General features: G+C 52.1%; 1 protein-coding gene across 1 annotated transcript; it reads left to right on the top strand.

Moving 5' to 3' along the window:
* Window positions 1-1,282: 1,282 nt before the first annotated feature.
* HOMER3 (homer scaffold protein 3) lies at window positions 1,283-25,202 on the top strand. Its single transcript, XM_009942285.2, has 9 exons — window positions 1,283-1,581; window positions 12,564-12,720; window positions 13,652-13,783; window positions 14,229-14,336; window positions 17,826-17,947; window positions 18,909-19,065; window positions 21,119-21,229; window positions 22,149-22,229; window positions 23,088-25,202. Exons 1-9 carry the CDS (start codon window positions 1,577-1,579, stop codon window positions 23,274-23,276), a joined length of 1,062 nt encoding a protein of 353 aa, XP_009940587.2. The 5' UTR covers window positions 1,283-1,576; the 3' UTR covers window positions 23,277-25,202.
* Window positions 25,203-25,375: the final 173 nt, after the last annotated feature.

The following is a 25,375-nucleotide window of genomic DNA, read 5'->3' as shown; positions in this document are numbered from 1 at the left end:
CGTCCCGCAGGCGTGGGCACTAGCCCTGGGCAGAGTGTTCCTGGGGTAGCCCGCGTACCTCACCTCGCCGTACCTGGTCACCAGAGCCGAGGAGCGCATGAGCTCCTCCGGCCACAGCGGCACGCTGGGAGCGGCTGGTTGCTGATCCCCGCTCTGCTTCCCTGGGCCTTTTCAGCCTCCCTTCTTCCCAGCCCCTTTCCCTGTTTCTGAAAAATACATTCACGGCTGATGTTAATTTTCCACTTGTATAAATGACTTCGCAACAGACAGAACAGCGACGCGCGCCCTGTTTCTGGTAGGAGATGTCTAGACTCAGATGAAAGAACACCAGGGTTTTTTTTTTCTGTGAGTAACCGGCACCCAGGTGGATCCCAGTGCCCAGGTGGATCCCTGACCCAGGGTGAATCCCAGCACCTGTGTGGATACCAGTGCTTGTGTGGATCCTGGCATCTGGGTGGATCCCAACACCCGGGTGGATCCCCATGCCCGGGTGGATCCCCATGCCCGGGTGGATCCAGTGCTGGTTCGGATCCTGGCATCTGGGTGGATCCCCATGCCTGAGTGAATCCCGGTGCCCAGGTGGATCCTAGTGCCTGGGCAGATCCCAGCACTTGTGTGGATCCCAGTGCTGGTTTGGATCCTGACAGCCGGGTGAATCCCCGTGCCTGGGTGAATCCTGGCGCTCGTGTGGATCCCAGTGCTGGTTTGGATCCTAGCATCTGGGTGGATCCCCATGCCCGGGTGAATCCCGGTCCCCAGGTGGATCCCAGTGCCTGTGCGGATCCCAGTGCTGGTTTGGATCCTGGCGTCTGGGTGGATCCCAGCACCCGGGTGGATCCCCATGCCTGGGTGGATCGCAGGGCCCGTGCGGGTCCCGGTGCCCGTGCGGGTCCCCGCGCGCGGTGCGGGTCCCGGGCGGGGCCGGGCGGTGCGGCCGGGCGCAGGGCGCGCGCTGCCCGGCAGGTGGTGCCGCCGAGCCGAGCCGGCCCCCGGCCCGGCCCCGGGCATAAAGTCGGGAGGGGGAGCGGAGCGCTGCGAGCGAGACGGGGCAGCTGGCGGGGGGGGAGCGGGCAGGGAACAGGAAAGAGAAAGGAAACAAAACACAGAACCCAGAACTGGCGGTCCCGAGGGCGGCGGGGGAAAACTTGCGGGGATCCGGAGCAGCAGCCGGCTTTGTCTGGAAGCGCTTGCGGAGGCGCCGCCGGCTCCCGCTGCTCCCCTCCCATGCGGAGGGGAAGGAGGGACCCCGGGCGCCGGCGAGGGGGAGCTGCGGGGGGCTGCGGCGGCCGGGGGGGGCCGAAGGTCCGGGGCTGGCGCTGGGCGTGGGCGCCCGCAGCGCGGGGGGGGGGCCCGGCGGCCCCTGCCCTCCCTGCCCCGCACGCCCGCGGGTTGCTGGGCGTTTCGAGCCGGCGGCACAACTAGCAAGATTTCAAAGTGAAATTCCGGAGGAAATTTAAAGAGCATCCGGATCCGGAGAAAGACAGAAAGAAAGAGGAAGGGAGAAATAAATCAAAACGTGGAGAGAATCCCAGCTGAAGAGAGGACGGGCGAGAAAGGAGCTGACACCCAGGCGGAGATGGGGTGAGACTGCCGGTTTATTATTCTTGAATTGCTTTTGTTGTTCATGGCCGCTGAGCTGTTTTTAAGGTAATTGCAAAAGAAATGAAGGTTTTAAATTGCATTTTTTTCCACGTTGCAAGCTTTAAAGTTTAGACTTGCTTTTTATTTTGTGGGTTAGAAAGTAGGTAATTGCAAGCCTCTGCAACTTTTAAAAGTAAACTCGTACGTAAAGGAAGCCTTTAATAATCTGTATGTTGTATGGAGTGCAAACTGGGAGGACTGGAGCCGCGTTGTGTTCACAAACTTTTCCAGAAGTTAGAAATTAGGGATTATGTTTGGCTGTTGTGACTTTGGCATTCAGTAAAATGGATCCTGTTTGCATTTCTGAGTGGATAAATAGCTGATTGAAAATCCCTGATGACTTAGTTTGTGATCCCCCTCAGATTTTCCAAGAGTGAAAGAATGCTGCATGGATGTGGCAGTGGATTTTGGCGTGGAAATAGGAGCTTAGTCTGGTATTTAGTTTATGTCCTAGTTATAAGTCTCGATCATGTAACTTTAAGGACCTGATGTGGCGGTGTGAGTCTCTTGTGCAATAGACTCTTTGTGGCTGTTCGAAAGCAGGGTGGATCTGTAGGAAGCCTGACTGATCAACTTCCTCCAAACATGTGGGTTGACAGTGCAAGAGGAATAAATAACATTCTTAGGGGCTTGTTTTCCTTTTGCTAGTTGTCCTCTTGGACTATCTAGGTAAAATGATTGAACAGTCGAATGCAGATTCACGAGGCAGAAAAGGCAGAGGCGAAGAACCCCAAGTGACAGCGGTGTGAATCTGGCGTAGATCCCTTGAAGTTGGCAGAGTGTGTCCTGATCCAGGTTAAATCAGAAAGTGTCCTTATTTCCCTGTAACTTTTCCTGTGGTTTAGAGAGTTACTGTAAAACTGCTAGAGCTCCCAGGAAGGGTTTAACAAGCAGATAGCTTGGGACTAGTACTTTATTTGAGTTGGTGGATGAATCTTGCTTGGACCTACCGTGGGTGCACCCAGCAGCTACCTGATTTCTTTAGAGGGTCCCCAGCTTCCGTGGGAAATACTGAGTGTCACCATCTCAGTCTGCTTAGACTTCACTGTGTAACCACAGTGGTGTAGTAGCAAAACTATTTGTTAAGCCAAAGTTGACGTTTCCACCCAGAATTCCTGATTTCCACTTCACACCTGAGGTTAAAGTGTCTTTTTGCTTGTACATTGATCACATGGGGATATTGAGTAGCTTTCAGCAGCCTTTAGATTACTCTGGATACAAAAGACATTAAAATCACATCGCCTCTTACATCACTTTCTGGCAGTTGGCTTTAGTTAACTTATTTTCAAAGCAGTGATTCTGGTTCATTCCTCTATATTAGATTCCTTTGTAACGTCATGTTCTGCTTTTCATGGGTAAATTCTCCATAGATTCTTTCTTTTGTATCTGCTGTGCTGTAGGTATTAATGCGTTAGTGCCTCTTCTTTGAAGAGGACAGTTGTAAACAACACTTGATCCTGAGGGAAGTGGATTTAGTTAGGTCCTACCTGAGTCTTCAGTGGACACTTACGTTTCTCTGACTCTCTGCTGATGGCGTTGTCAGATATAAGTACAGGTAGATGCAATTTACCGGCTTCTGATTGGAGCAGCATGGAGTTTACCTGCTTGTCGCATAGATATCAAGCAAATGAATTCACCCATTCTTATCTATACTGTCGCCCCACGGACTGCTGCTGAACAGGCAACGTGAACTGGCCTTGTCAGAGGGGCTGCTGGCTCTGCTTGTGGAGTTCTGGCAAGGGCAGGTCGAAAACAGCAGCAGATCTTGGGGACTTGGTCTGTGAAGCTGAGCAGGCATCTGTGCCTGGAAGTGCTACGGGCCCGGTAGCTTCTAATGAAGATGCAGAGGCAGAGCGTGTTGGAGGCGTGGAGCATTTTGAAATGTGCGTGTATCTCTGCTTCTCTGGTTCTAATTATTACTGGACATGTTTTCTGGAGTGTGTAAGGAATTACTTAACTGCAGTCTGGCTCTGCTGGGTTTTTTTGATTTTAATAGCTGTACAGCCTTCCAGTAATGGGTCTGTGCGTCTCCTGAGAGCTGCTGAAGCCGAGTAGCAGAAGTAACAGTTGTCCCAGGAAGGTAAATGCACAGATTGTGTTGTAGACACCCAGCAGCACAGTGTTCAGCAGCCAAGATCCTCTGTAGATAGAGATTGGTTTCCAAAAGAGAAAAAAAGAAATAATTCTCAGCTGCGTTGCGTCTTTAAACGCCCTTGGTCCCCTGTCCCTGTGCCTGACCTTGCGTGCTTGTCGCTGTGCCCCACGCTGATCCAAGGGGAGCGCGTTCAGCCAGGATTCCTTTGCTGCCCTTTATCTGCGGACAGGCCGTGTGGCAGCTGCTTTTCATTCCTGTGCTAAGCCCTGCCGGGTGATTCCTGGGGAGCTGGGGGAGGCCGAAGGGAAGGCAGCCCCTAGCCAGCTCCCGTTGCTGGAGCTGCACCACTCCGCCTGCCCTTTGTGGCTGGGGTAGAAGTCTGGCCTCCTGCAATCCCATCTGGACACTAGCAGCATCTGTGCATTTTCCCCAAGGTGACATTACGCAGCACTGAATGAAAGCGAAGCTGCAGCGAAGAGGACTTGAAAACCTGCCTGGTGGTTAGAACAAAGGGCTGGGGGTTGGTCCTCCCAAACTTTGTTCCCAAAGCAGTTTTGCAGTTCAGCAGTGTCCTGGGGGCTTGTGCCCAGATCCGGGGAGGCAATGTCAAAGCATGCTCTCTGCACAGTAGAGTCCGTAGGCTCCGGAGGGGGTTACACCCAGACCCTGTCTCGGTGGAACGGTTAGACTTTGGGGAGGAATGCAGAGGGAAAGGGCTGAGGTTTGACTCTCTTTAGTTAACCCACACTTCTTCCCCAAACAGCATTGACATAGTCAGCAGCTCTTCAACCTGCTGAGGGAAGATAAAAGGAAACAACGGCAGACGGCAGTGGAGGAGGAGGAGGAGGAGATTGGTTCTCGTGCCCTCTCTGTGCTCCAGTTCTGCCATTTGAAATACAGGGCTCTGTCTGTCTGAAACACATTTCCCCCCCGCTCTGCCCTGGCCAGCCCCCTCCCTCAAATTATCGCGGACTGTGCAGCTTTGTAGGGCTTCTCTCAGCCAAGTGCTCTGGCTGGTGATCCAGCAGAAGGGAGAGCCCTGACGCAGCCAGCTCAGGCTCCCGGCTGATTCAGCGTGGTGGTGGGCCGGGTGCCAGAGCCGAGCCTCAGATCTTCCATGTTCATGTGCCCTCACATACCCCTTTCTGCTCTGCACAAACTGCCCTGTGGATACCCAGCCAGGAAACCAGAGCTTGCAGAGAGAAAGGGCTTTTGGGAAGACTGCAGTGAGAACTGGGAAATCCTTACCTCCTGCTGTGGCTGGCAATGGGCATTTTATCTGAAGGTGACCTCTTTTTTTGGGGAGCTTGCTCATTGTGGCTGCCCATTGAGCCCAGCCACAGTGCAAAAACAAGTTCCTGGGTCTCAGCACTCTGAAGGTATCCTGCTGCTGTCAGCAGGAACATTGCACCCCCAAAACCATTCGCTGCTTTTGTGGCCGAGTACTATTGTGCCCATGGTCCACAGAACCAAATGGTTCTGCTGCTCTGGTCCTTTGTGATTTCTTGCAAGGCGTTTTTTGGTTTGGTTTTTGGATGAAGAGGGACCACAGAGTGCCTGGGTGCAGAGCACAGTATTTGAAATGATTATCCTCTCTGTGTCCGAGTGCAGAGAGGCTCCTTTCTCTGACAAGTAAATGAATATCCCTGCAAAGAGAAGCTGCAGTGAGTGAGGAGCTGTGGGCTGGGGAACAGCACATGGACTTTCCAGAGATGCCCTTGACTGAATTCCATCCAGGAGCACCAAGGCAAATGCAATTAATGAGGGCCGAGCTCAGCTTCCCCGGCACATTCCAGCTGCTGCCTTAAGTGGCTATAAGACTTTATCCTAAACCTCAGACCTAGTCGCTGTTTGCATCCCTAAAGTGCTTTGAACTCGGACTCACCCACCAAATCTCTCTCTTAAAACTCTATACTTGCGTCTAGGTTTGAATGCTGCTCTTTTGTCACACACCTCGCTTTGGAACTGAGAACAGGATAGAAACATTAGCATGAATTTGGGGAACGGTAACTCTAAAAGCTTCTGTCTTCAGAGAAGATGTAAGGTTTATTCTCACTGGTGATGCAGCGAAGGGTGGGGGCAGGTGAGCAGGATAAGTGATTCAGCCAACTAAATGGGCATGTCAGAGGCAGGCAGACAAGATTGTGAGGCGAGACTCACTGAGAACAAAAAAATAAAGAGGATCTCAGTGGGAAAAACCTTCCGGATTGCACAGAAAATCGGAGAAGCACAAGGACAAATGTAGCTGTGCAATCAGAAAGAGAGCCCTCCCCACACCCGGTGTAGAAGCTATTGAGCAAAGATATCTCTGGATGCAATAAAAGATCTAAAGCCAACAATAAAACCCTGATTTCTTCCTCTCCCTTTCGAAGCAGTCTGGCAGGAGGGCAGTGTTTTAGCAGTTGCCCTAAGGTTTAGGAACCTGCTGAAGAGAGCCTGTAACTGTCAAACAGGATTTTTCCCAAAGAGGTGCTATTTGCATTGGGAATACCCTGAGAAAGTAAAAGCGATGAAGTACGGTTTCTCTGAGGAGACCGTGCGGTGTAAGGACCCCAGCGGGCAGCTGAAGCTGGCGTGGGGCAGAGAGAGAAGAGAGCGAGCCTGCGGTGGGACACTGGAGCTGCCACAGTGCTGTGGAAGTTCAGACGTAGAAATGAACGTTTTGCTGAAGAGCTCTTTCAAAGGTTGGCTGTCCCTTCCTCCAGCCTGGGCTGTTCCCTAAAATGGGAGATGTTTAGAGGGTTGTACACCGTGACCTTGTGGCGGGAGGCTGGAGGGTGCTGTGGGGAGCATGCCTTGTTCCCAGCTCTGACTCCTGTGGCTTAAACCAAAAATCTCTTCACCTTTTTACTTCTGTTCCGCTATTAGACTTGTCTGCAGGTTTGAGAGTATTCTTCTGGTGAGGATAAAAGAGAGCAGCAGCTCTGCTTCGGCGTCAGCGTTGTTTTACTGCGGCATGGTGGGCTGGTGTTGCCGTGATGCCTGCGTGTACACCGATCCCTACAATCCCGTGCATCTCAAGTGTGTCACGGGATGATCCTGGCACCAGTCCCTGGTGCTGTCTCCTAAACGGGAGATGCTGCAGTCCCTCTTGGGCATGCCTCTTCGGAAAGTGGCTTGTCTCTCTTTCTGTTGCCTTCTCTCTGTAGCAGCACTGGGTTATTTTAGAAGATCCCGCTTCGGAAGAGGCCCGCGTTCCTGTGGAGAGGAGGGTGGAGCCCACATCCAGACAGGACACTCAAGGACAGTCCGTGCATCCAGTGACATATGTGTTCAGATTACACAGAATGGAGAGGGCAGCGCTGGTTTTAGTCTTCTCCAGACTTTGGTACCTTTTGTGCCCGCTGTTCCCCTGCTAGGTAAAACGCGGCGCTGGTGCAAGGGACTGAATGATGCCATCTGTACCTCTGTGGCACAGGGCAGTGCTTCGGGGCGTGCGTCTCCTCCGGGGTATTGGCGGTGCGTTGGTGTGCCCTAACCGGACGACGTCCCGCATCTAGCCTTAGCGAGCTCCGTCCCTTTGGCCTGCTCAGGCCATTGCTGCTCTGCTGAGACTGTAAATTAAGAGGACAAATAATGATTTGCTCTCCTGGCAATGGCGAAATAAGCGGCTATTCATTAAGAAATCAATTTGGATGTTGTAGAGAGGGGAATAATATAAGAACCAAGGTGGAAATGAGACCACTGTGCACTTTTACGTGGTGTCTTAATGACCACTGAGTCAGAGGCTCCAGTCAGCATGCAACTCGGAAACGATTGATCCATACCCTATATTTGTGCATCCTCCCCAAAGACCCAGTGACCTTTTCCCAGCTTCTCTATAAGAAGAAGCCACAAGAGGAGGCATTTGGGTCTTTACTCAGGCAGCATCCTGGAGCTAGGCGCTTTGCGGATGTGAAGAACACATTAAGTTAGAGCAGCTCTTCTTTTCATTTTTAGCTGCTTGGTTTTGCCTGGTAGCTGGCAGCCTGCTGCTGGAGTGCTAGGGAACATTCGTGGGGGACAGGTCATTTTTAAGCTATCAGCGGGATGTGGGATATTGAATTTTGCCCTTCCCCCCTGGGCTGGGAACAAATGCTGGCAGCGATGAGACCTGGATCCTTTCCAGTCGCCATCAGGCCCTTGCTGATCATGTCTGTATCTCAGCCAGATCTTTGTCCTTTCAGTCATTTGCTTTGGTTTTTCTTAATTATGTGCAAAGGACAGCCCTGGGGGGGGGGGGGGGGGGGTGTAAGTCATTTTATTTACACATGCTCTTTTCGCTGCTATGTCTGTATTGTTATAGGGATGTATAACATACGTATATGTTATGTGTGGTGTATCCAGCATATACACTTAAAACACAGGGGAAAAGAGGGCTGTAGCAAGAGAGAGAGAACATGACAGTTTCAATCTTAGGCACTTTCAGGACTATTTTTAAATGCTTTGTAGTGTGTTTTTTGGGAACAAGAGGTCAGCAGCCTGGCCAGAAGCAAGCTGAATGCAGACGGGTGCTCCTCAGACGTTACTCCACTCATGCATCTCGGATCGGGCTTTCGGCACCTGCGGTTTTCCTGCTCTGAACTTCCCTCAGCAAGTACACCGGTGCCCGGCGGTCCTGCCTGTGTCCCCACCTTGCTGATCCGCTCAGCTGTGCCGAGCTGTGTCAAACCCTGCCGTGGTTCTTCGCTGCTGAAGGAATCATAGAAAGGGTGAGGTAGAGCCGTTTTCCATTTAATAAGCCATTTGTGACTTCCTGGAGATGTGCCCTGAGATTTGCAAATTTTCTTGTTTCTCTCTGTTTGCATTTCTGCCTACTCTTTCTGTCTGTTTTTTGTCCTGTTCTGCCACTTAGACTCTAGGAGAGCTTTTGTTTTGGAGCGTCGGCTTTAACCTTGTCAGACAAGTGAGTGCTGAAGGGCAGGTTTCCAGGCTAGCCAGCATCCTGGACAATGGAATTCTTGTACCAGCTGGATATGATTTGTATCATTTGCTGGACTTAAAACAAACAAACAAAACCAAACAGATTCTTTTTCCCTCCACAAGCGCTGCAAAAAGAGCATGAACGTCTCTGTGCTGTTCCCAGGCAGAGCACAAAGCTCTCCTTGAGCATTACCTACAGAGCTTGAGCAACTGCTTCCTCGAAAGCACTGTCCCCATGCCAGGCTGGCACTATACTCAGGTGGTAGTGAGAAGGCAGTAACATGCTGGCCTCATAAAGCAATCTCCAGTCGCCGTTATTAAGGATGTGCAAGCTGGCAGCAACTCTTCCCATTTGCAGTGAGGAAGGGGGAGACGTGAAGGGCAGTTCAGGAGATCGTGCTTCCCTCGGAGGGAGGTGGCTGCGGGAGTTCCCTCCTTGGCACCAGGCAGGCAGGTGAGGCTGCCGACATGCCCTGCTGCTGTTGCTGCCGGTTTGCCGTCTGCTGGAAGCAAAGCACATCTGGTGTAGCTGGCAACAGGCCTGTTCGGAGAGCCTGCGAGACTTTCACATTTGTAACTGGAAGGGATAGACCTCTTGCAGGCAGCGTGAAGCTTTGTTGCTCCAGGGAAGACCATAAGGCACGAACAAATGTATGAGGAGTGTCGAGACAGCAGTGGTTACATGATGGCACAAAAAGCAGAGCACCCTGCCTCATCAGCACCGTTAGCAGTGCATGTTCCGTCGTACCCGAGGCCCGTGAGGAGAGCACGCATGCCCAGGAGCTCTGCGTTGGGCGAAGCAGCAGCCAAGTCAGCCTCACGTGAGCAGAAAAAACAGAAGCTAACCCCCATGAAGATGGGCTTTTCTCCTGTCTGACAGGCCTTCCAGTGGCATTTTATTTACCACTCCTGGTGCTCAGAAGGAAAGTAATGCTGGCTTTTGTGGTTAGTGACACTGTAATTACAGGACAGTTGACATCTGGGTGGCCTCCTGAGACGCTCCTGTCCTGGACTGATCAGCAGGAAGGCAGTGGGGTTTTCCACGTATTGAGACGCTCTAAGCTGACCTGCTTGGAGGCAGACCTAGCAGAGAGGCTGAGAGGTCTGGGCTCTGTACCCCTTCTATGGGCAGTCTTCATCATGCAAATTCACTTTCTTACCCTTTTGCTCCTTTTTTGAGATATGTGGTCTCATTTCTTACGGGGGAGAGCAGGGTGGGGACCATTTACAGGAGAGACTGATTTACAAAGCAAATGAATAGCGCAGCAGTCTCGCATGTCATGGGGAGACAGCACAGGGTGGCCGCAGGGGCTCCTCACTGCCAGGCTCTGGGATCGTGCCCCGCTCCGTGGAGCCCAGGGCAGGGAGGGCACCTGGTGGGTGAATTCTGCGGGCAGAGAAGGGTTATCTCCATCACACACATCAAAGTGTGTGGCTTTCGAAACATCACTTGATCGGAAACCTGCTGCGGTCAGCAGGATGGCTTGCAGTGACTCGGGGTGCAGACCTCACTGGTGAGCAGCGAGCACAGGAATAGCTGCCGTGCGTGTGAGGGGTGATCTCCAAGGAGGGTTTTCCGTCCTGCAGCCAGCATCACGTGTGTGTGGCTGGAAACACTGGAGCCTTCCAGGCTCCTCTGTGGCTCTCTCCCAACAGCCAGCGCCTGCTGCCAAAGGGATTTACTCCAGTTACGCAGCTCACACAATTATCTCCCATGACAGGGAAGAAAGCTTGTTCAGTGATGAGAAATCATTACAAATTACAAGCTTTGTGAGTTTGGGACAAATGAAGACCCTAGACGCTGCCTGGTTGAACGCTCTGTCTGTGCTCTGTGTGATAAGTAACAGCTGACTTTTCCATCGCTAGGAAATGAATCACTGTGGAGGCAAAACCAAAAAGGAGCCTCAGTCCAGCTAGGAGACCTGAGAAAGAAGCTGTTGGAGGAGAGATGCATGCTAACTCCAGTGGCCTGTAGTCTGTCTTACCCTTCTTACTAACAAACGTCAACAACTAGGTAATGTCCTTCCTCTGTTTTCTCTGACACTAGCCCAGGACTTGGGGTTAAGGTGCAGAAACGTTAGTTTTTCCCTACTCTGTAGATACTGTGTCTCAAAGGATAAGTTGTGTTCCGTGTAGAACTTGGCATCTGCTAGTGGAGCCTGGAAAATCTGAATCTCGTTCCAAAAACAGACCATGCATTAATAAAACCAGATGGAAAGGATGCAGAGAAGGGGCTGGTTTAGACCCTCGCGCAGTCACAAGAGATCTGAGTCAGGGCTGTAACCTGGGAGCAAGGCTTGAAATTGGGAGGTAGCAGGGAGCATTTTATTTCCTTCCTGAGTTTTGGTGATGGGTTTGGAAGGCACCAGGTACAGTTGTCTATGGATTGATGGGAAAGTCTGCTCGTTGCAGCTGTGAGGCCTTGGAATGGGAGGAAATACAAATGCCTGGATCTGGGGAGCTTGCACATGGCAGGATTGTGACTGTGCCTTGTTTGCGGCTGTTGTGAGGGTCTGGGGTGTTTCCCACCACATTGCGTTTCACTGGGTGTGGGTAAGGAGCGTGGCAAGGGCCAGCGCCTTGGGTTTTAACCCAAGTTAAACGAAGACCCTGATGGACTTGGGCTGTTGGGTCGTGGAAACGTTCCTTCCTGCCTCCTGAAACACTCAAGTTACATCCTGATGCCTGAGATTCAACTCCTTATTTCAGCTCAGATGTTACCGGTTACAAAATCCGGGCAGTGCTTGGTTCAGTGGTTGCTTGCAGCAGCTGCACATTGTGCGGTGAAGTGTTTCCTTTAATTCATTGTTAAGTGACTTGCTTTTAATCCTACAATGTGACCTCTCGCTGCAGGATGCGCTTCCCAAACGTGAGTCAAGGGAGGAAGAGCTGTGCTGAGGGGAAGGCGCTTTTTGTGCTCAGATCCCAAACCCATCCTCCATCCATCCATTTCCCTAGAGCTCCAGCTTGGAGATATCCTGTGAAGTACAAATAATACAGCAACCAGAGAAATCATATACCTGGTGAAATTGCCACGAATGACCACTAAGGTGCCAAGGGATGGTGAAAGAGATCTTTGAGTCAGGCTAAAAATAATATGACCCCGAATCATTAGCATAGCTCTGCCAGACTGGCTGTGTTGTGTAGGGCCATCTGGTATGCCCCAAACACAAGATTATGGTGTCCTGTTTGCACTTCTGCTTGCAAGTTTGGGGCCCATCCTTGGGTGAACTTGCGTATAGGATCTACTAATCTGAGAGCATAGCCTGTGATTGCTGGGATGACCATGCTGTGGTCTTTGGAAATATCTGAAGACTGCAGAGGAGCACAGAGAAGCTCTAGAGGAAGGTGGAAACCTGGACCTGGAGTTAAACACCCTTGGTAGCTTTGTTCTTGTGCCAAGGGTATTTTCATAGATCAAGGTCTCTAGTGTGCAGTGAAAGCTGCTGTCATCATTCTGCCTGGATGGTGTGCAAATAGGAAGCATAAAGAGCCGTAGGCTTTTACTTTACAGGGTCATCAGCCAGTGGTCCCCCAGCTTCTAAAATGGGCTTTGGGAGAGTGCCAAGGATCTGGAGGGCTCCTGTGGGGAGCACAGAGAAGCCCGAAGGTCTTGGAAGAGCAACTCGCAGGAACGATGGAGAGTGTGGGTCATGACTCCCCTGATGAGAAGGGACACTAGATGATACCATCCCAGACAGTGGGGAGTAGCTGCTCGCTGCACAGAGGCTGGGCGAAGGGCTGCTGGTTGAGAGGTGCTGCGTCCTGGGGGCTGCACTGCTTAGCACCTAGTGTCTCAGATCCCCAGAGAGAAGAAGAACAAGCAGAAGTGCTGCTGGCGGTGCATCATGCCAGGAAGTCGATGCAGTTCCCCCGTTGCTCAGCTTCCCCCCTGCCCTGACAGCCGTGCTCATTTCTCTTGCAGGGAGCAACCCATCTTCAGCACCAGGGCCCATGTCTTCCAGATCGACCCTGCCACCAAACGGAACTGGATCCCCGCCAGCAAGCACGCCTTGACTGTCTCCTACTTCTACGATGCCACACGCAACGTGTACCGGATCATCAGCGTGGGGGGCACCAAGGTAGGGGGCATTTGCTGACAGCATCACACAGCTCGACAGCAGGTTTTTCTCCAGCCAAAGTCTGTTCCGGCGTTGATGGTTTTCATGTTAGCATGGGCACTCTAGCATCTTCATCGCAGGGAATGCAAGGTAAAACGCTGCCTCTGTGCTCAAGTGCGTTTAGTGTGAGCCACTAGAATCCGTGCTGATGAAAAACGTGCCCTAGGGTCTGGTGTTGTCCCTCCCTGCCTCTCTTCTCAACCCCTGCCACTCCGAGCATGCGAAACAGAAGCTTTTTCCAAGAGCCTTTGTGCTGTGCTAAACCCAAGCCCTGTAGATATAATGAAATCACAGACAGGCTGAGGGATTCTCAGGGGTGGTCTGTTCAGTCACTTCCATGAAACGCTCTTAACCCTCCCTGAGCTGTTCTTGATAGGTATTTTCGTGACTTGTTCTTGAAGATCTCCAATGGCAGAGATTCAACCATCTTCCCAGGCAATTGATTTTGATGCTACCCTAAACAGCAGAGAGTGTTTCGTTATAGCTAGTCTTGACTGCTGTTTAGGCTTCTTTTTTTTTTTTTTTTTTTTTTTCCTTACTTGCCATGAAAATGGAGAACATCAGAAAGCTGTGAAGTCCCCGGAGACACTCTGTCTCTTATCTTCTTTTCCAGCAATGGAGGAAGCTGATGATGCTGAGGGTTGTGTTTTTCTTTTTTTTTTTTTTCTTTTTCAGTAGACAAGATGAATGAGATTTGTTCGTGCCACGTAGACAGACTAGAAAGACTTTTGGTCACCAAAAGCCTGAGCGGTTGTCTTATTAGATTAAAAACCAGAGCTTTCTGCCCCTAATTCCTAGAGTACACAGGGATTATAGTGATCAGTCCCACACCACCACCCCAGGGCAGCAGGCTGGAGTTTCCTCTGACTCTCACTGTTGCCTCTCTCTACAGGCAATCATCAACAGCACTATTACCCCCAACATGACCTTCACAAAGACGTCCCAGAAATTTGGACAGTGGGCAGACAGCCGAGCCAACACAGTGTATGGACTGGGCTTTGCTTCGGAGCAACATCTCTCCCAGGTAACACTGCAGGTGCTGGCAGAAGCCTGATGCTAGCAGGGGGAACGTCTTGAAACCCTGAACAGGCGATCAGCCTCTGGAGAAAAGACTTTAGGAACCAGGTGTAACGCTGTTCCCACTCTGCTAAAATCTAATGCAAGATGCAAAGATGCTAGGAAGAGCTTTAAAGTAAAAATATTTGCAGAGTGTTTTGAGCAGCACAAATTGAATTAGGACTTTAGGCTCAATTTCTGTGATTGCTGCTTAGCTAATTCCACAGCCCTGAGTGCCAGAATCATGGGCAGGGGCAGGAAGGGGCTATTCCCTGAATTTTGTTATTAATTGAAGAGAAATTAAAAAGCATGCTGAATGAAGTAGCAAAGGGAGACAGAGTAATCCACCAATCAATTCTAGTTAGTTCCGCATTCCAGTGTAGCACCAGAGTGACTTTTCCACTCCCCTCTAGTTTGCAGAGAAGTTCCAGGAAGTGAAAGAAGCAGCCCGTTTGGTGAGGGAAAAGTCCCAGGATAAAACAGAGCTGACCAATCCTGCCCTGAACATCACGTCTCACCAGGTAACGCTTGGAAAGAGGCATGAGTAACGCTCGCTGCAGAGCGATCACAGCTAAGGAAAGTGGTCACTGTGGTGAGCTCCTCTAGTATCTTCTCGCTTTCATCCCTTTCTCTCTGAGATCTTTCTTGCTGGATACTGTAGTTGGAGATTCACATTTCGATGGTACCTGTGGCCCTGAGGTCCCTCTGTTGAAACACATGAAGTAGATTAACCGATTAGTGCTTAAGTGGAGGTCCTGGGGAGGTTCACACTCCTCCCTCTTTGCCAGTTAAACTATCAAAACCATTTAATGTCTTATAAAGCCATGCTGGAGGTGTGGGGACTTTTTATTGTGGTTGGGATTTTTCGGTTTGGTGGTTTTTGTTGAGTTTTTTTCTTTAGAGCTGCTGGCTCTCCCTGGGCTCAGTGTGACAATAACAGGCAAGTAGCACGCAGGAGGGCGTGTTGCCTGGTTGAAGATCATAGGAAGGAAGACGTGTGGCATTTCCAACCATTTTTGTTCCTTTTCTAGGGCTGCAGGGTGTTCTCCAAGTGTCTCTGATAGGTGATGGTGCTGTCTATGGGGGTCCATGGAAAGACAAAGTCATTTCTTAGAGCTGGTGACTGGAGAGTGCTGGCCAGACTTCTTGTGCTTCTTTCTTACTTCTGCTGTGGAAGAGAAGCTGTGCTATGAGAGTAGAAATCGCACCCCCCTTGGGAACTCTCCCCTGAGGTAGAAATGCACACGTGACAGCCAGTCATTCAATTTTCTTTCCCCCAGGAGACCAAGCCAGCGAGCTTAAGCCCATCAGAGATCATTCTCACATGCTTTGCACTTGAGATTGTTACCTTTCTCCCGTAGAGCTAAACCAACTCCAGCAGCAGTGGGATGGAGGGGAGAAGATAAGCTGTGGAGAGCTCTACCCTGCTTTTTCCCATGGTGAAGCAGTTCAGTGCTGATGGGGAAGTTGCCTTCCCAGATAGTTCACTCCAGAGGTGACTCTGCATTTCCCAGAGCTCCTGGCAGTAGGAGAGGAGCTGCAGGATGGAGGACGCTGTGTTCTCTGGGCTGAGTGCAGATGGATTGGCAGCAGAGGAGGAGGAGGGAGCGTGAACAGTACCTTGGCCTGCAGGAGAGAGAGGGGGAGGCAGAGGCAGTGGCTCTGCAGAGACTGGAAATGTGATGTAGGGTGCAAAAACAGGGAAAATCTGCCTAGCTTTTGTCTTCTGCTAACTCTCAAGCCCCATCCTAATGGGTGGCAAATGAAGAAGGGAGTAGAGTAGAGCATTCGTAGCTAGCAGAACCAAAGTTTTAGGTAACAGTCTCTTGTCAGTAATAATTACCCAAGACAGAGATTCATGCCCAGCTGCAGCCTTCATCTGCTAGCTCCACTGGCCAGGAGATGGAGGCTGGGAGTAGAGATACTCCCTCTTATCCTGTTTACGCCAGGCAGAACTCCTCCGGTGTGACAAGAGGACATGTTCGTCTCCCCTGTGCCGCAATGGCAGCTTGCGGCAGAAGGGATGAGGATGTCAGAAGGTGAAGGCTAGACACAGATCGGGGAAATGGCCTAAGGCTCTGTTCCTCCTTCTTGCCTGACTCAGCAGTGCTAAAACTGCCACCACGGGAACCCCCGCTCGCTCTTCCCATTCACCCTGCCTCGTCTCTTGGTGGGAGAGCTGGGACACCAGTGTGCACGGCTCTGCTTGCAGCCATCCGGCAGCCAGCGTGCTGACACAGTGACACACGCAGTGTCCTCTGCCATGCGGGCACGCCGATCTTGTTCTGCGTTTCGTGCCTCCCCCATCATCCTTCCTCCCACTGTGCCACTGCTGGTTCGCAGTCTCTACGTTAGTAGAGCTTCAAACGTGAGTTTCATCCTTGAATAATTGATTGTGTTTCTGTTTGCAAGTGAGCAGAGAGCGGATCTGTCTCCTGAAATTAAATCAGGGCTCCCTCATTTTCTGCATCTGCGCTAGTGTACTTAGGCTTCAGCTTTTCAGAGTTGGGGAAATCCCAGGACAGCAGCTCTCTTCTGTCCTCTAGTACCTTTTAGGCCAATCCCCATCCCACTTAGCATCCCTATCACAGAGCACGTCACTGTGGATAACATCAGCAACAAACTGGTGTGGGGCATCTTCAGCTGCTATCAGTTTCAGCTGGACTCACAGGGCCTCGACACACCAGAACAGGAAACTTCTGCCGCATCCTTGCCTCAGTTTCCCCACCTTGGCAGGGTTGAGTTTTGCAGGTCTCATTTCTCAGTCTCTCTCTGGAAGGCTTCGTGAAGCTGGTGTTCGATACATCTCGTGGTGCTGTCTGGCTCTATTTATAGATGTCAGCCGACTCCAGAGGCAGGTGGCTGGCCTTACCACGGGCATTTAAGGGCTACCTATGAACCCCAGCAGGCTCACCGGCCACCTGGCCTCACAGCCCCTAGCTCACGATCCCAGAGACTCATTGCTCAGAGAGTCTGTTTATAGCTCAGTTTGCGCTGTCAGTGCCAAGCTTCTTCCCTGCTGTGAGAGGAGACTGGGCAGACAGGGTCTTCTGGAGGGGCTGGAGGATGTGAAATCAGCTTTGGCTTCTGCATGTTCATCTCTGCTCCACTGTCAGTTCCCTCCAGCCTGGGAGGATGGATTGTTGGTCTCTGCTAGCTCTGGTGTACGCAGGAATATGGAGCCATGGAGAAGGGTATACTTTGGTGCAGGGGCTGCACCTTCTTCTCCCACGCCTTTGGAAAGTGGGTACCACAATCATCTGAGCAGTAGCTGTTTCCCTCCCTTGAGCCTGGGAAACACTATCCCAATGGCACCTGGTCTCTTAATTCAAGGTATAGGAGCTGGACTTGTGACTGAACCCAGGTGCCCTGGCAGGTCTGTGTTCAGAGTTTATAAAGTCTTTCCACTGCTCTGAGAACCAACCAGAAAATCCTATGAAGAATTCAGCAAAACTGTGACACGGCTAGCTTGAGCGGCTCGGAGTGTTGTGCACAGCTGTGGGACTCGGGTTACAGGCTGTAACGTGGCTGGCATTTCTCAAGGGGGAGTTGAGGGCCAGAGAATTCAGTAGCTCAAGTCAGGAGGGCGGAATTGCTGGTGTGTGCAAGCTGTGAGCCCACCTGCTCAGGGAGTCTGTGCACTGGGATCGCTGCCCCAGCGTGGCATGGGACAGGGAAAGGGAGGACCTGGCAGCAGGGCAGCTGCTGGAAGAGCTGAGCCCTAACCTACCTATCCGAGAGAAAGCCCTGTGTCTGCATAGCTTCTGGAGTCATCGCGGTGCCATGACTGGTGCTGCTGAGCCGTACGTGAGGATCTGTGGCACCACTCGTCGTGTAGACGAGCACAGCACTACCAGAGAGTTCGGTGTGAAAGCCAGCGTTGCTCACAGGAGTGCAGGGACTGAGAACTAGCCCAGTGAACCCAGGCTGGGAAGGAGCTTGCAGAGGCCTTGTGGCCGCATGGCCTGTCTTCACTGCTGTGTGATAACCACCTCCTCCTCATCCCCCAGGTACTTCCCAGCCCCCTCATCAGCTCCAATGGGCCAGGAGAAGATAAGCTATTCCGGAGCCAAAGTGCCGATGTTGAGATATCAACAGAGAAGGAGCGGCTGAAGAAGATGCTTTCAGAAGGGTGAGGCTGCCACAAGTGCTCTCTGCTTCTGACTTTTAAACTATCTATTCTGGCAGGGTTTTGATGTATGTCCCTGTCATCCCAGTGCTTGCAGAGACCCTGGATGACCAAGTGGCCTCATTCCAAATGCTTTCGACCCAATGCTGCTACTTTAGGTAGCTGTGTCGTGCCCCATGTCTGCTGCTGCTAAAACCCTCCACCGTACCAATCGCCTCTCTTCCCCAGTAGAAAGTTATTCCAGCTTGGAGGTGAAATCCGCTGTTCAGGCGGTGTGGGAAGGAGACTGCTCTGTGCCCGCAGCGAGGATGAGTTGATGCTACTTATCTACAGATCAGTAGTTTGTGATACCAGAAGATGTTCACGCTTTTCCAGCTGGCCCAGGACTGCATTTGTGTTAATTCCCCTGATGATTCCAGCAAAGTCCCTGCTGCTTCCGCTCTTTGTCTGTTCAAAAGGTTCTGGGCTGGATTCTGCTCTGTGGCTCCCGTTGAGCTTCCAGCTGAACGCTTAGAATATTTTTAAATCAAAAGCAAGTGTCCTTTGCTACCTTCTCCTGAGTCTGGGGTGATAGGGTTTTATTCAAAGCGAAGTCGGATCTAAAAATGGTTTTAAAAATGGATTCACAGTCCCACATTGCAAAGCTCCTGTATAGTAGCTGTATCTCCCCCACTCCCCACCCCATTAATCTCACAGTGTGGTTTCTGCAGTTTCAAACAAGCACACATGGCCTCAAAGTCAAATATTATCCAGGGATAAAGGAAAGAGATGCAGATTCAGGGCTGGAAGAAGCCTTTAAATTTGGGAAGCAATACGAAAGCCAAATAGAAAGCTGTGGAGAGGCAGGGAGCTGCCCAGCAATTGCAAGAGCACGGTTTCTGTGCGTGTGAGCGCTGGGGGAAGAAACCTTCATGCTGAGACTCTCTTATGCTCTCCTGCACACTTCCCCTGTTCTCTCACACAGCTCGGTGAGTGAGGTCCAGTGGGAGGCCGAGTTCTTCAGCCTCCAGGACAACAACAGCAAGCTGGTGGCTGCTCTCCATGAAGCCAACGCCAGCGTGGACCAGTGGAAGAAGCAGCTGGCTGCTTATCAGGAGGAGACGGAAACGCTGCGGCAGCGGGTGAGCACAGGAGGGCCCTTGCAGACCAGGTCAGAGGAAGCCCCGTCCCAGAGCCAGATGGTGCCCTTGACCCCGTTCTCCCATCAGTTTCCATGGGGGTCAGCAGGAGGTGGGATGGAAATCCAAGATGCTGCGTGAGCCTGGCAGGGAAAACATGTCAAGGAATAAGGCCATGTAACTAGGGAGCTCTCACAAGAGCTCCCGGCTTCTGCAGAGCAAGTTGGGAGTGTGCCGAGTCCCTGTGGATAAAGGGAGGAAACCAGAGCACAAAGTCAAAGAATACCAGCTTCCCTTCAGATTTTCTGGGGGTAGTTCCCAGCTGCCAGCAGTAGTGAGTAAGGCCCGTGCCCCTCCCTGAGCTGGGCATCGGGCAGTCCTCTGGCTGCTGACGGGAAGGATGAAGATTGCTCTGTCTGCTATAATGAGCTTGAATCCAAGCTGCAACATCATGAAACCCGGGTGCTGCAGTACAAACAAGCCCTCGTTCAGTTGGAATAATAGGATCTTTTGACCTACGTAATGTCAGAGAGGTCACAGATCAAGCGAGGAGCCCTGCGCGCATCTGGGCAGAGGAGTGACAGTCACACGGTTGGGTTTGTTGGGAGGGAAGAACTGCAGAGTACTTGGGAAAGGGTTTTAGGACAGTTGGGGTTTGGCTGGGAAAGGACTCTGGAGCCCTGGAGAAGGTGGCATAAAGCCATTTCACTTCAAGATAGCTCATTCAAAAGACAGAAGGGATTTATGGCAATTAACAGCTGTTTCCACTTGCTGGCTGTTGTGTGGCCGGTCTGTGCAGTAAACAGCCGTCCCTCAGGATTCGCTGTGCCCATTGCTAATTCTCAGTGCTGCAGTCAGACAGTAACAGAGCTGCACGGGACAAATCTTCTCCTCTGCAGCAGGCGCTGGCCCTAGGTGCAGCAGAGATCTTGTATTTGTTTGTGTGGTTTTGGGGCTGGCTGGAGAACTTCTTCCCTCTGAGGGTGACGGAGCACTGGCACAGGCTGCCCAGGGAGGCTATGGAGTCTCCTTCTCTGGAGACATTCAAGACCCGCCTGGACAAGGTCCTGTGCAGCCTGCTCTGGGTGACCCTGCTTGGGCAGGGGGTTGGGCTGGGTGACCCGCAGAGGTCCCTTCCAACCCCTACCATTCTGTGATGCTGAGCCGAGTGAGGGTTTGTGAGCCTTGGGTGAGGAGCAACCACCGGAGACTTTTGCAGAATCACAGAAGAAACTGTAACTCAGTGACACATTTAGATTATTGTCCTTAAACCGGTGCATTTTGGGACCAGAGCTGGTTGATTCTGGCCAAGACCTCACGAGCCTGACAGCTCACAGCTACGGTTTATGTGGACCGTGGCAGCGGCCCGGTCCAGCCAGTGTTTCCCCGCTGCCCCTGCTCGTGGGGAAGCATCACAGCAGGGTCCGAGTCCCATCTGTGTGAGAGCATCCATCACTGGAGCTGCATTCGTAGAGCTCGGTGCCGGCCCTGTGAGAGCTTGGGCCCCAGCAATAGCTGCTGCAGACTTTCTGATGTGCTTTTAAAACATGAATTGTTTTCATGAATAATCTAAGCCACTGGGCTGAATTTTTCAGGAATGGGGAGTACAGTTGGGCAAACCCTTCCTCCCAGCTCTGCTGTGGTTGAGCTGCAGTAGCTCCCTTGCCCTAGGCAATCTCTGCTGAGGGATGTGAAGGGAGCTGGATCTGACCATAACTTTGGGTTGTAGGCTCACGTGCTTGATGTCAGCCAGTCGAGCTTTGCTGCAAGTGCAAGACTGCAGGAGAAAGCAGAGACAGAGTCTCTAGACCAAGTTTCACCGCACTGTGTTTCTGTGTCTGATCTAGGCAGAGCAGAATTTTTTTTTTTTTCTTAAAGAAAGCTTTGTGTTCCCAAAGGACGGGAACCCCTTCCCCAGGGTGGGAGCTGCCGTCCTGTTGCAAGCCTGGTTGGGTTTGCAAGGAAGCCAAAATTCGACAGAATGACTGTGGGTGATAAGGTGTCAGGGCATTCCTGTATCTCTGACCATGCCTTCCCTGTGCTCGATTCCACGTAGGTAGCAGAACTGGAGTCACAGGGGGCTCACGATTCCTCCAGTGAGAACAACAAGGAAGAGCTGAGCCAAACCCTGGAGGAGCTGGAACTACTGATCAAGGCTAAAGATGAGGTAATACCCCACGAAGCAGACCAAAGCCTGAGACTGGGTGGCCTGTCGGTCACCAACACCCCGTCTGTCACTAAAGCTCGTATGAGATCTCACACAAGCCAGGAGGCTCTGTAAGCCAGCACGGCCCCCTGGGTGGTCGTCTTCCCCAGAGGAGCAAAGCTGAGTGAGAATGAAGTGCTGGGAGTTTCCCATGCAGAGAGCCTGGAGTGGAGAGTCTGGCTGCTGCAGTGACGGCAGGGCTGTGTTAGCCCTTGCCCTCTCGGCCATCTGCAGCTGCAGTTACCCTCTGGTGGAGTCATTGCTGCTCACTTTCACAGCATTTAAATGTATGATTTAAAGCGGAGTTTTAATTACAGAGGCTGTGAAAGAGGGGTGATGTGGAGAGCGTCTCTGATTTGCCGATCTGCAGGCTCTCCGGTGGCCGTGCTTCAGCAGGGTGGGTGGACAGAGCCTGAGGGTTGGGGCCACAAAGCAGGGGTTGAGGAGAGGAGGTGTTTTGGGGTTCCTGATCCTTAGTGAGAAGAGATCTCTTCCCCGTTCCCCAGAGCTACTCAGACTAGAGGAAAAGCGCAGGGGGCAAGGCAGAGGCGGGCAAAGGCTTTCACCCAACAGCTGAGCAGGGACCCTGGCCCCAAGAGCCTGGGATCTGATCTTCAGCAAGGATGCAGCAGGGTGCAGAAACCACTGAACCTTGCTGGCACTCAACCAGTCATCTTGGTTAGGGACTAACGGTGTAAAGGGAGGCAGCAGGTGCAGCAGAAGTAGAAGGTTGGGAAGGAAAGTATTAAAATTTGGAGCTGGGTGTGGTTATGTGATCCTTGGAGAGAGGGAAGGGGCTGTGGTTGGGGTATGTGGTGGGAGCCGGTCGCACTGGGACAGGAGTGGGTCTGACACGACGCTCTTCCTCATCGTGTTTTAGGAGATTCAGATGCTGAAGAGCCAGAAGTGTGGCCGATGGGAAGCAGAGGGCGAGCGTGAGGAGACACTGCAGAAGCTGCAGGTAAGGATGGCAGATCTGGGACATCTCTGCACTCAGAGTAGAGGGATCCGTCCCCATTTCTCCTCTGAGCCAAAGAATGAATGCCGCAGAGCTGCCATGCCTATCTTTGCCTCTGGATGATGGGAACAGGTCCTTGCCTGTATCTCTGCCGCCTTCTGCTCTCCCTGTATCCCTCAGAGATATGACATGCTGCACAGTCGGCAGGCAAGAGCAAACCCTGCCTTCATGTGCTCTCTGCTAGCACTTCCAGTAGCCCCAGAAGTAGGACTGGAGCAGGACTGGTGATGTCCTGTGAGCCTCTGTCTCTCTGAAGTCCTGCTTAGCTTGCTGGATGTCTGGGGAGCAGAGCTCTGACTCAGTCTGGCTGGCAGGAGGGATGCAAGCTGCTCTGCACCTCAGGGCAAGGACGCAGATGGAAGCACGATCTGTTGTGCAGTCTCTGGGGGCATCGCCTGCCTGCGTTTACCTCCGAGCCGCTGAACAAGGGGATCTGCTGGCGGGGCTCACCCCTGTACACAGGCACTGGCTTTCATGGCAGAATGGTATCTCCAAACAACAAACACCATCAGACCTGGAGATGATAGGCCTGTGAGGAGATCTGCATTTATAGCACCTTTGCAAACCGTGGGCAGATGCCTGGGTTTGGGGAACACGTGCTCACATGCGCGTGCGTGCTGGGGTGCTGTGGCTCAGCATAGGGAGGTCCCTCAGTGAAAGAACTGATGGAGAGCGGGCTGGGTGTGGGTAGCCTGGCGCTGGGGTGCTGCCAGGGCTGTTTTGTGGAGATAAGGGTGGTGGTCTGAGCAGTGTGTGTCAGTGCCGGCGCAGCTGCCTCACTGCACTTGGGTCCTTTGGCAGGAGCTGGAGGCACGCAACGCCGAACTGGAGCGACGCCTTCACCTTGCTGAGCAGACGCTGGCGGACACCCTGGCCGAGAGGGAGAAGATGCAGAACGAGGTCACCAAGGTGGCAGAGATAATGGATGTGAAGATATTTGAGCTCAGTGAGATCCGTCAGGGACTAGCCAAGCTGGTCGAGAGCAACTGAGCAGCAGCACGCTCAAAGGAGACGCCTCCGGAGGAGGGGAGCCCGAGCTGGGACTGGTCACTGTCAGCTATTACGGTCACAGAACAGCCTCGAGGTCTGTTCGGGCAGGATACGCCAACATACCAGCAGCTGCCTGGACAGCGTGGAGACCAGCCGCAGCCGCTTACTGCCCACTGAACACCCAGACGGGGCAGAGAGGACCTGAGCTCCTGAATCCTCTCCAGGGAGCATCTACAAGTCACAGCCAGACCTCTCTGGACCCTGCCGCGGCTGTGGCGTGGTCCAGAGAGAGCAGTTGTCCCCGTGCTGCCTTCCCAGCCTCCCCGCTGCCACACTGTGTCTCCAACATTTTTACAGTTTTCTAGGGGAAGGGGCTGAGCAGCCTTTGCATTTTTTCAGTAGTTTTTTAGGAAACCACTTGCCTTTTGCAAATAAGCCGCCTGTTTCCCCACCGAGGGAGGGAGGAGACGTCCAAGCACACCGAGGACAACAGTTGCTCCTTTTCCTCTTCCCCAGCCCTAACCGCATCACGTCTCTCTAACAGGATCCAGTAACACTGGTCGCTGCCAGGAGCTTCCAGAGGTAGCAGAGTCCCCACTGCCGAGAAGGGCGCTTGCCTGACCGTGTGTCCTTTCCACTGTTCAGTCACTTCCTCCAGAGGAAAGGAACTGCAGGTTTTAAAGCCCTTATTAGTTTAACACAGCGGGATTTAATGACTTGTTAAAACTCCTTTAAGCGGAGAAGAGTAAGGGCTTGGTTGGGAAAGGGGCATTGGAGAAATGGGACATCCCCAAGGGGAGGGCCAGCAAACTGCTAGATTGGCATCTCTCCCAGCCTCTAAAGGGCTGCAGTTAATTGAAATTAAATGGAGCAAATCGCAGTTGCTCTTGGTTTCTTTTTTTTCTTTTTTTTAATTGGGAAACAGTCCACAGAGATGTCCTGCTCTTTGTCAGCCGAGCAGTATTCCTTGTGCAGGGTACGGGTCCCAGCTTGCCACACTTGGCCAGATTAAACGAGAGCAGGAGGCGTTTGGAGCGTGCTGGGACCGGTGCCCTGCGGGGCCTGTGGGCAGTCTGGGAGTTGTCATAGGTGTTGTCTAGTTATAGGAATTGAGCAAGGCCTGAGGGAGGCACTGCAGAAACCTGGAAAGTTGTGTCCCCCCCCCGGCATCCGCTGCACCCCGTAGTTACCTAGGAGCATGCTTAGCCCTGCGCTGAATGACGAAGCGGTGTCTGTGTAGAAGTAGTTAGTAACCTTACAGGCGTGTTGATGGATTTGGCTTTTGTTGCTGATTTTTTTTGCCCTCTTTGCCACTATAAGTTAGGCAAAGACAGCAGTAATCCTGGGAGTGTTTCACAGGTCTGCAGAAACTCCGGTACGTAGCAAGTGCTGGCTGCCAAATGCTGTCCTCTCTCACGCAGCCGAACCTCGGCAGACCTGTGGAAAGGCAGTGCGGCTCCTCGGGGCCTTTCGCTCACCCCGTGACCATGAGGGGAACCCACAGCTTCCACACACTGCCTGCAAGTCGGGGCAGGATTAGGTCTGGCACCTTGGGAACCTGCTGGAGTGGAGAACTGCTGGTGACTGTGCTGGACTGTGTCTAGGCAAAGCCCTTCACTCTCCCAGGGGTGATGAGGAAACATCGAGATTTCCTGACCTGCACAGCCAGGGAAGGGCTTTTCTGTTTTGGAGTTGGGGGTTTTTTGTGTTGATTTTTATTTTTTTTCTTTTTTTTGCATGAAGTGTTCTCACAACTGTATGGGGCTGGAGCTACTGTAGTAATATTTGTTTCAGGGTATTTAAGAAGGGAAGGAAGTAATCGGGTGGCAAAAATTTCTAGGGACTTGTTTACCACCCCGTGCCAGTGTTCATATTTTATTCCTACACAAGCAGCCTTCTTTTGAAATAGATATCAGCTCCGAGAAAGCTGTGTTTGGTTTGCATCTCTGCCACTGTAATGTGGGAGCAGGAGGGTGGGATTTGGGAGCATGGGAGAAGAGCAAATGTTTCTTATGTTCTATATTACTACTCTCGCACACTTCTCTTCTGTGGCTGCGACGCACGAGGTGGAGCTGGGTGTGGATGCTTAAATTCTGGCA

Source organism: Opisthocomus hoazin, chromosome 27 (genome assembly GCF_030867145.1).
Source record: "Opisthocomus hoazin isolate bOpiHoa1 chromosome 27, bOpiHoa1.hap1, whole genome shotgun sequence".
In the NCBI taxonomy this organism is placed as follows: Eukaryota; Metazoa; Chordata; class Aves; order Opisthocomiformes; family Opisthocomidae; genus Opisthocomus; species Opisthocomus hoazin.
Note: the sequence above shows the minus strand (reverse complement) of the source record. Positions and strands in the feature narration are given on the sequence as shown.

Bases quoted from the DNA above. Each gene is read 5' to 3' on its own strand.
- HOMER3 (XM_009942285.2), top strand. The intron at 13,784-14,228 runs GTAACACTGCAG...ACTCCCCTCTAG, and splicing joins CGGAGCAACATCTCTCCCAG to TTTGCAGAGAAGTTCCAGGA. The intron at 17,948-18,908 runs GTGAGGCTGCCA...TCTCTCACACAG, and splicing joins AAGAAGATGCTTTCAGAAGG to CTCGGTGAGTGAGGTCCAGT.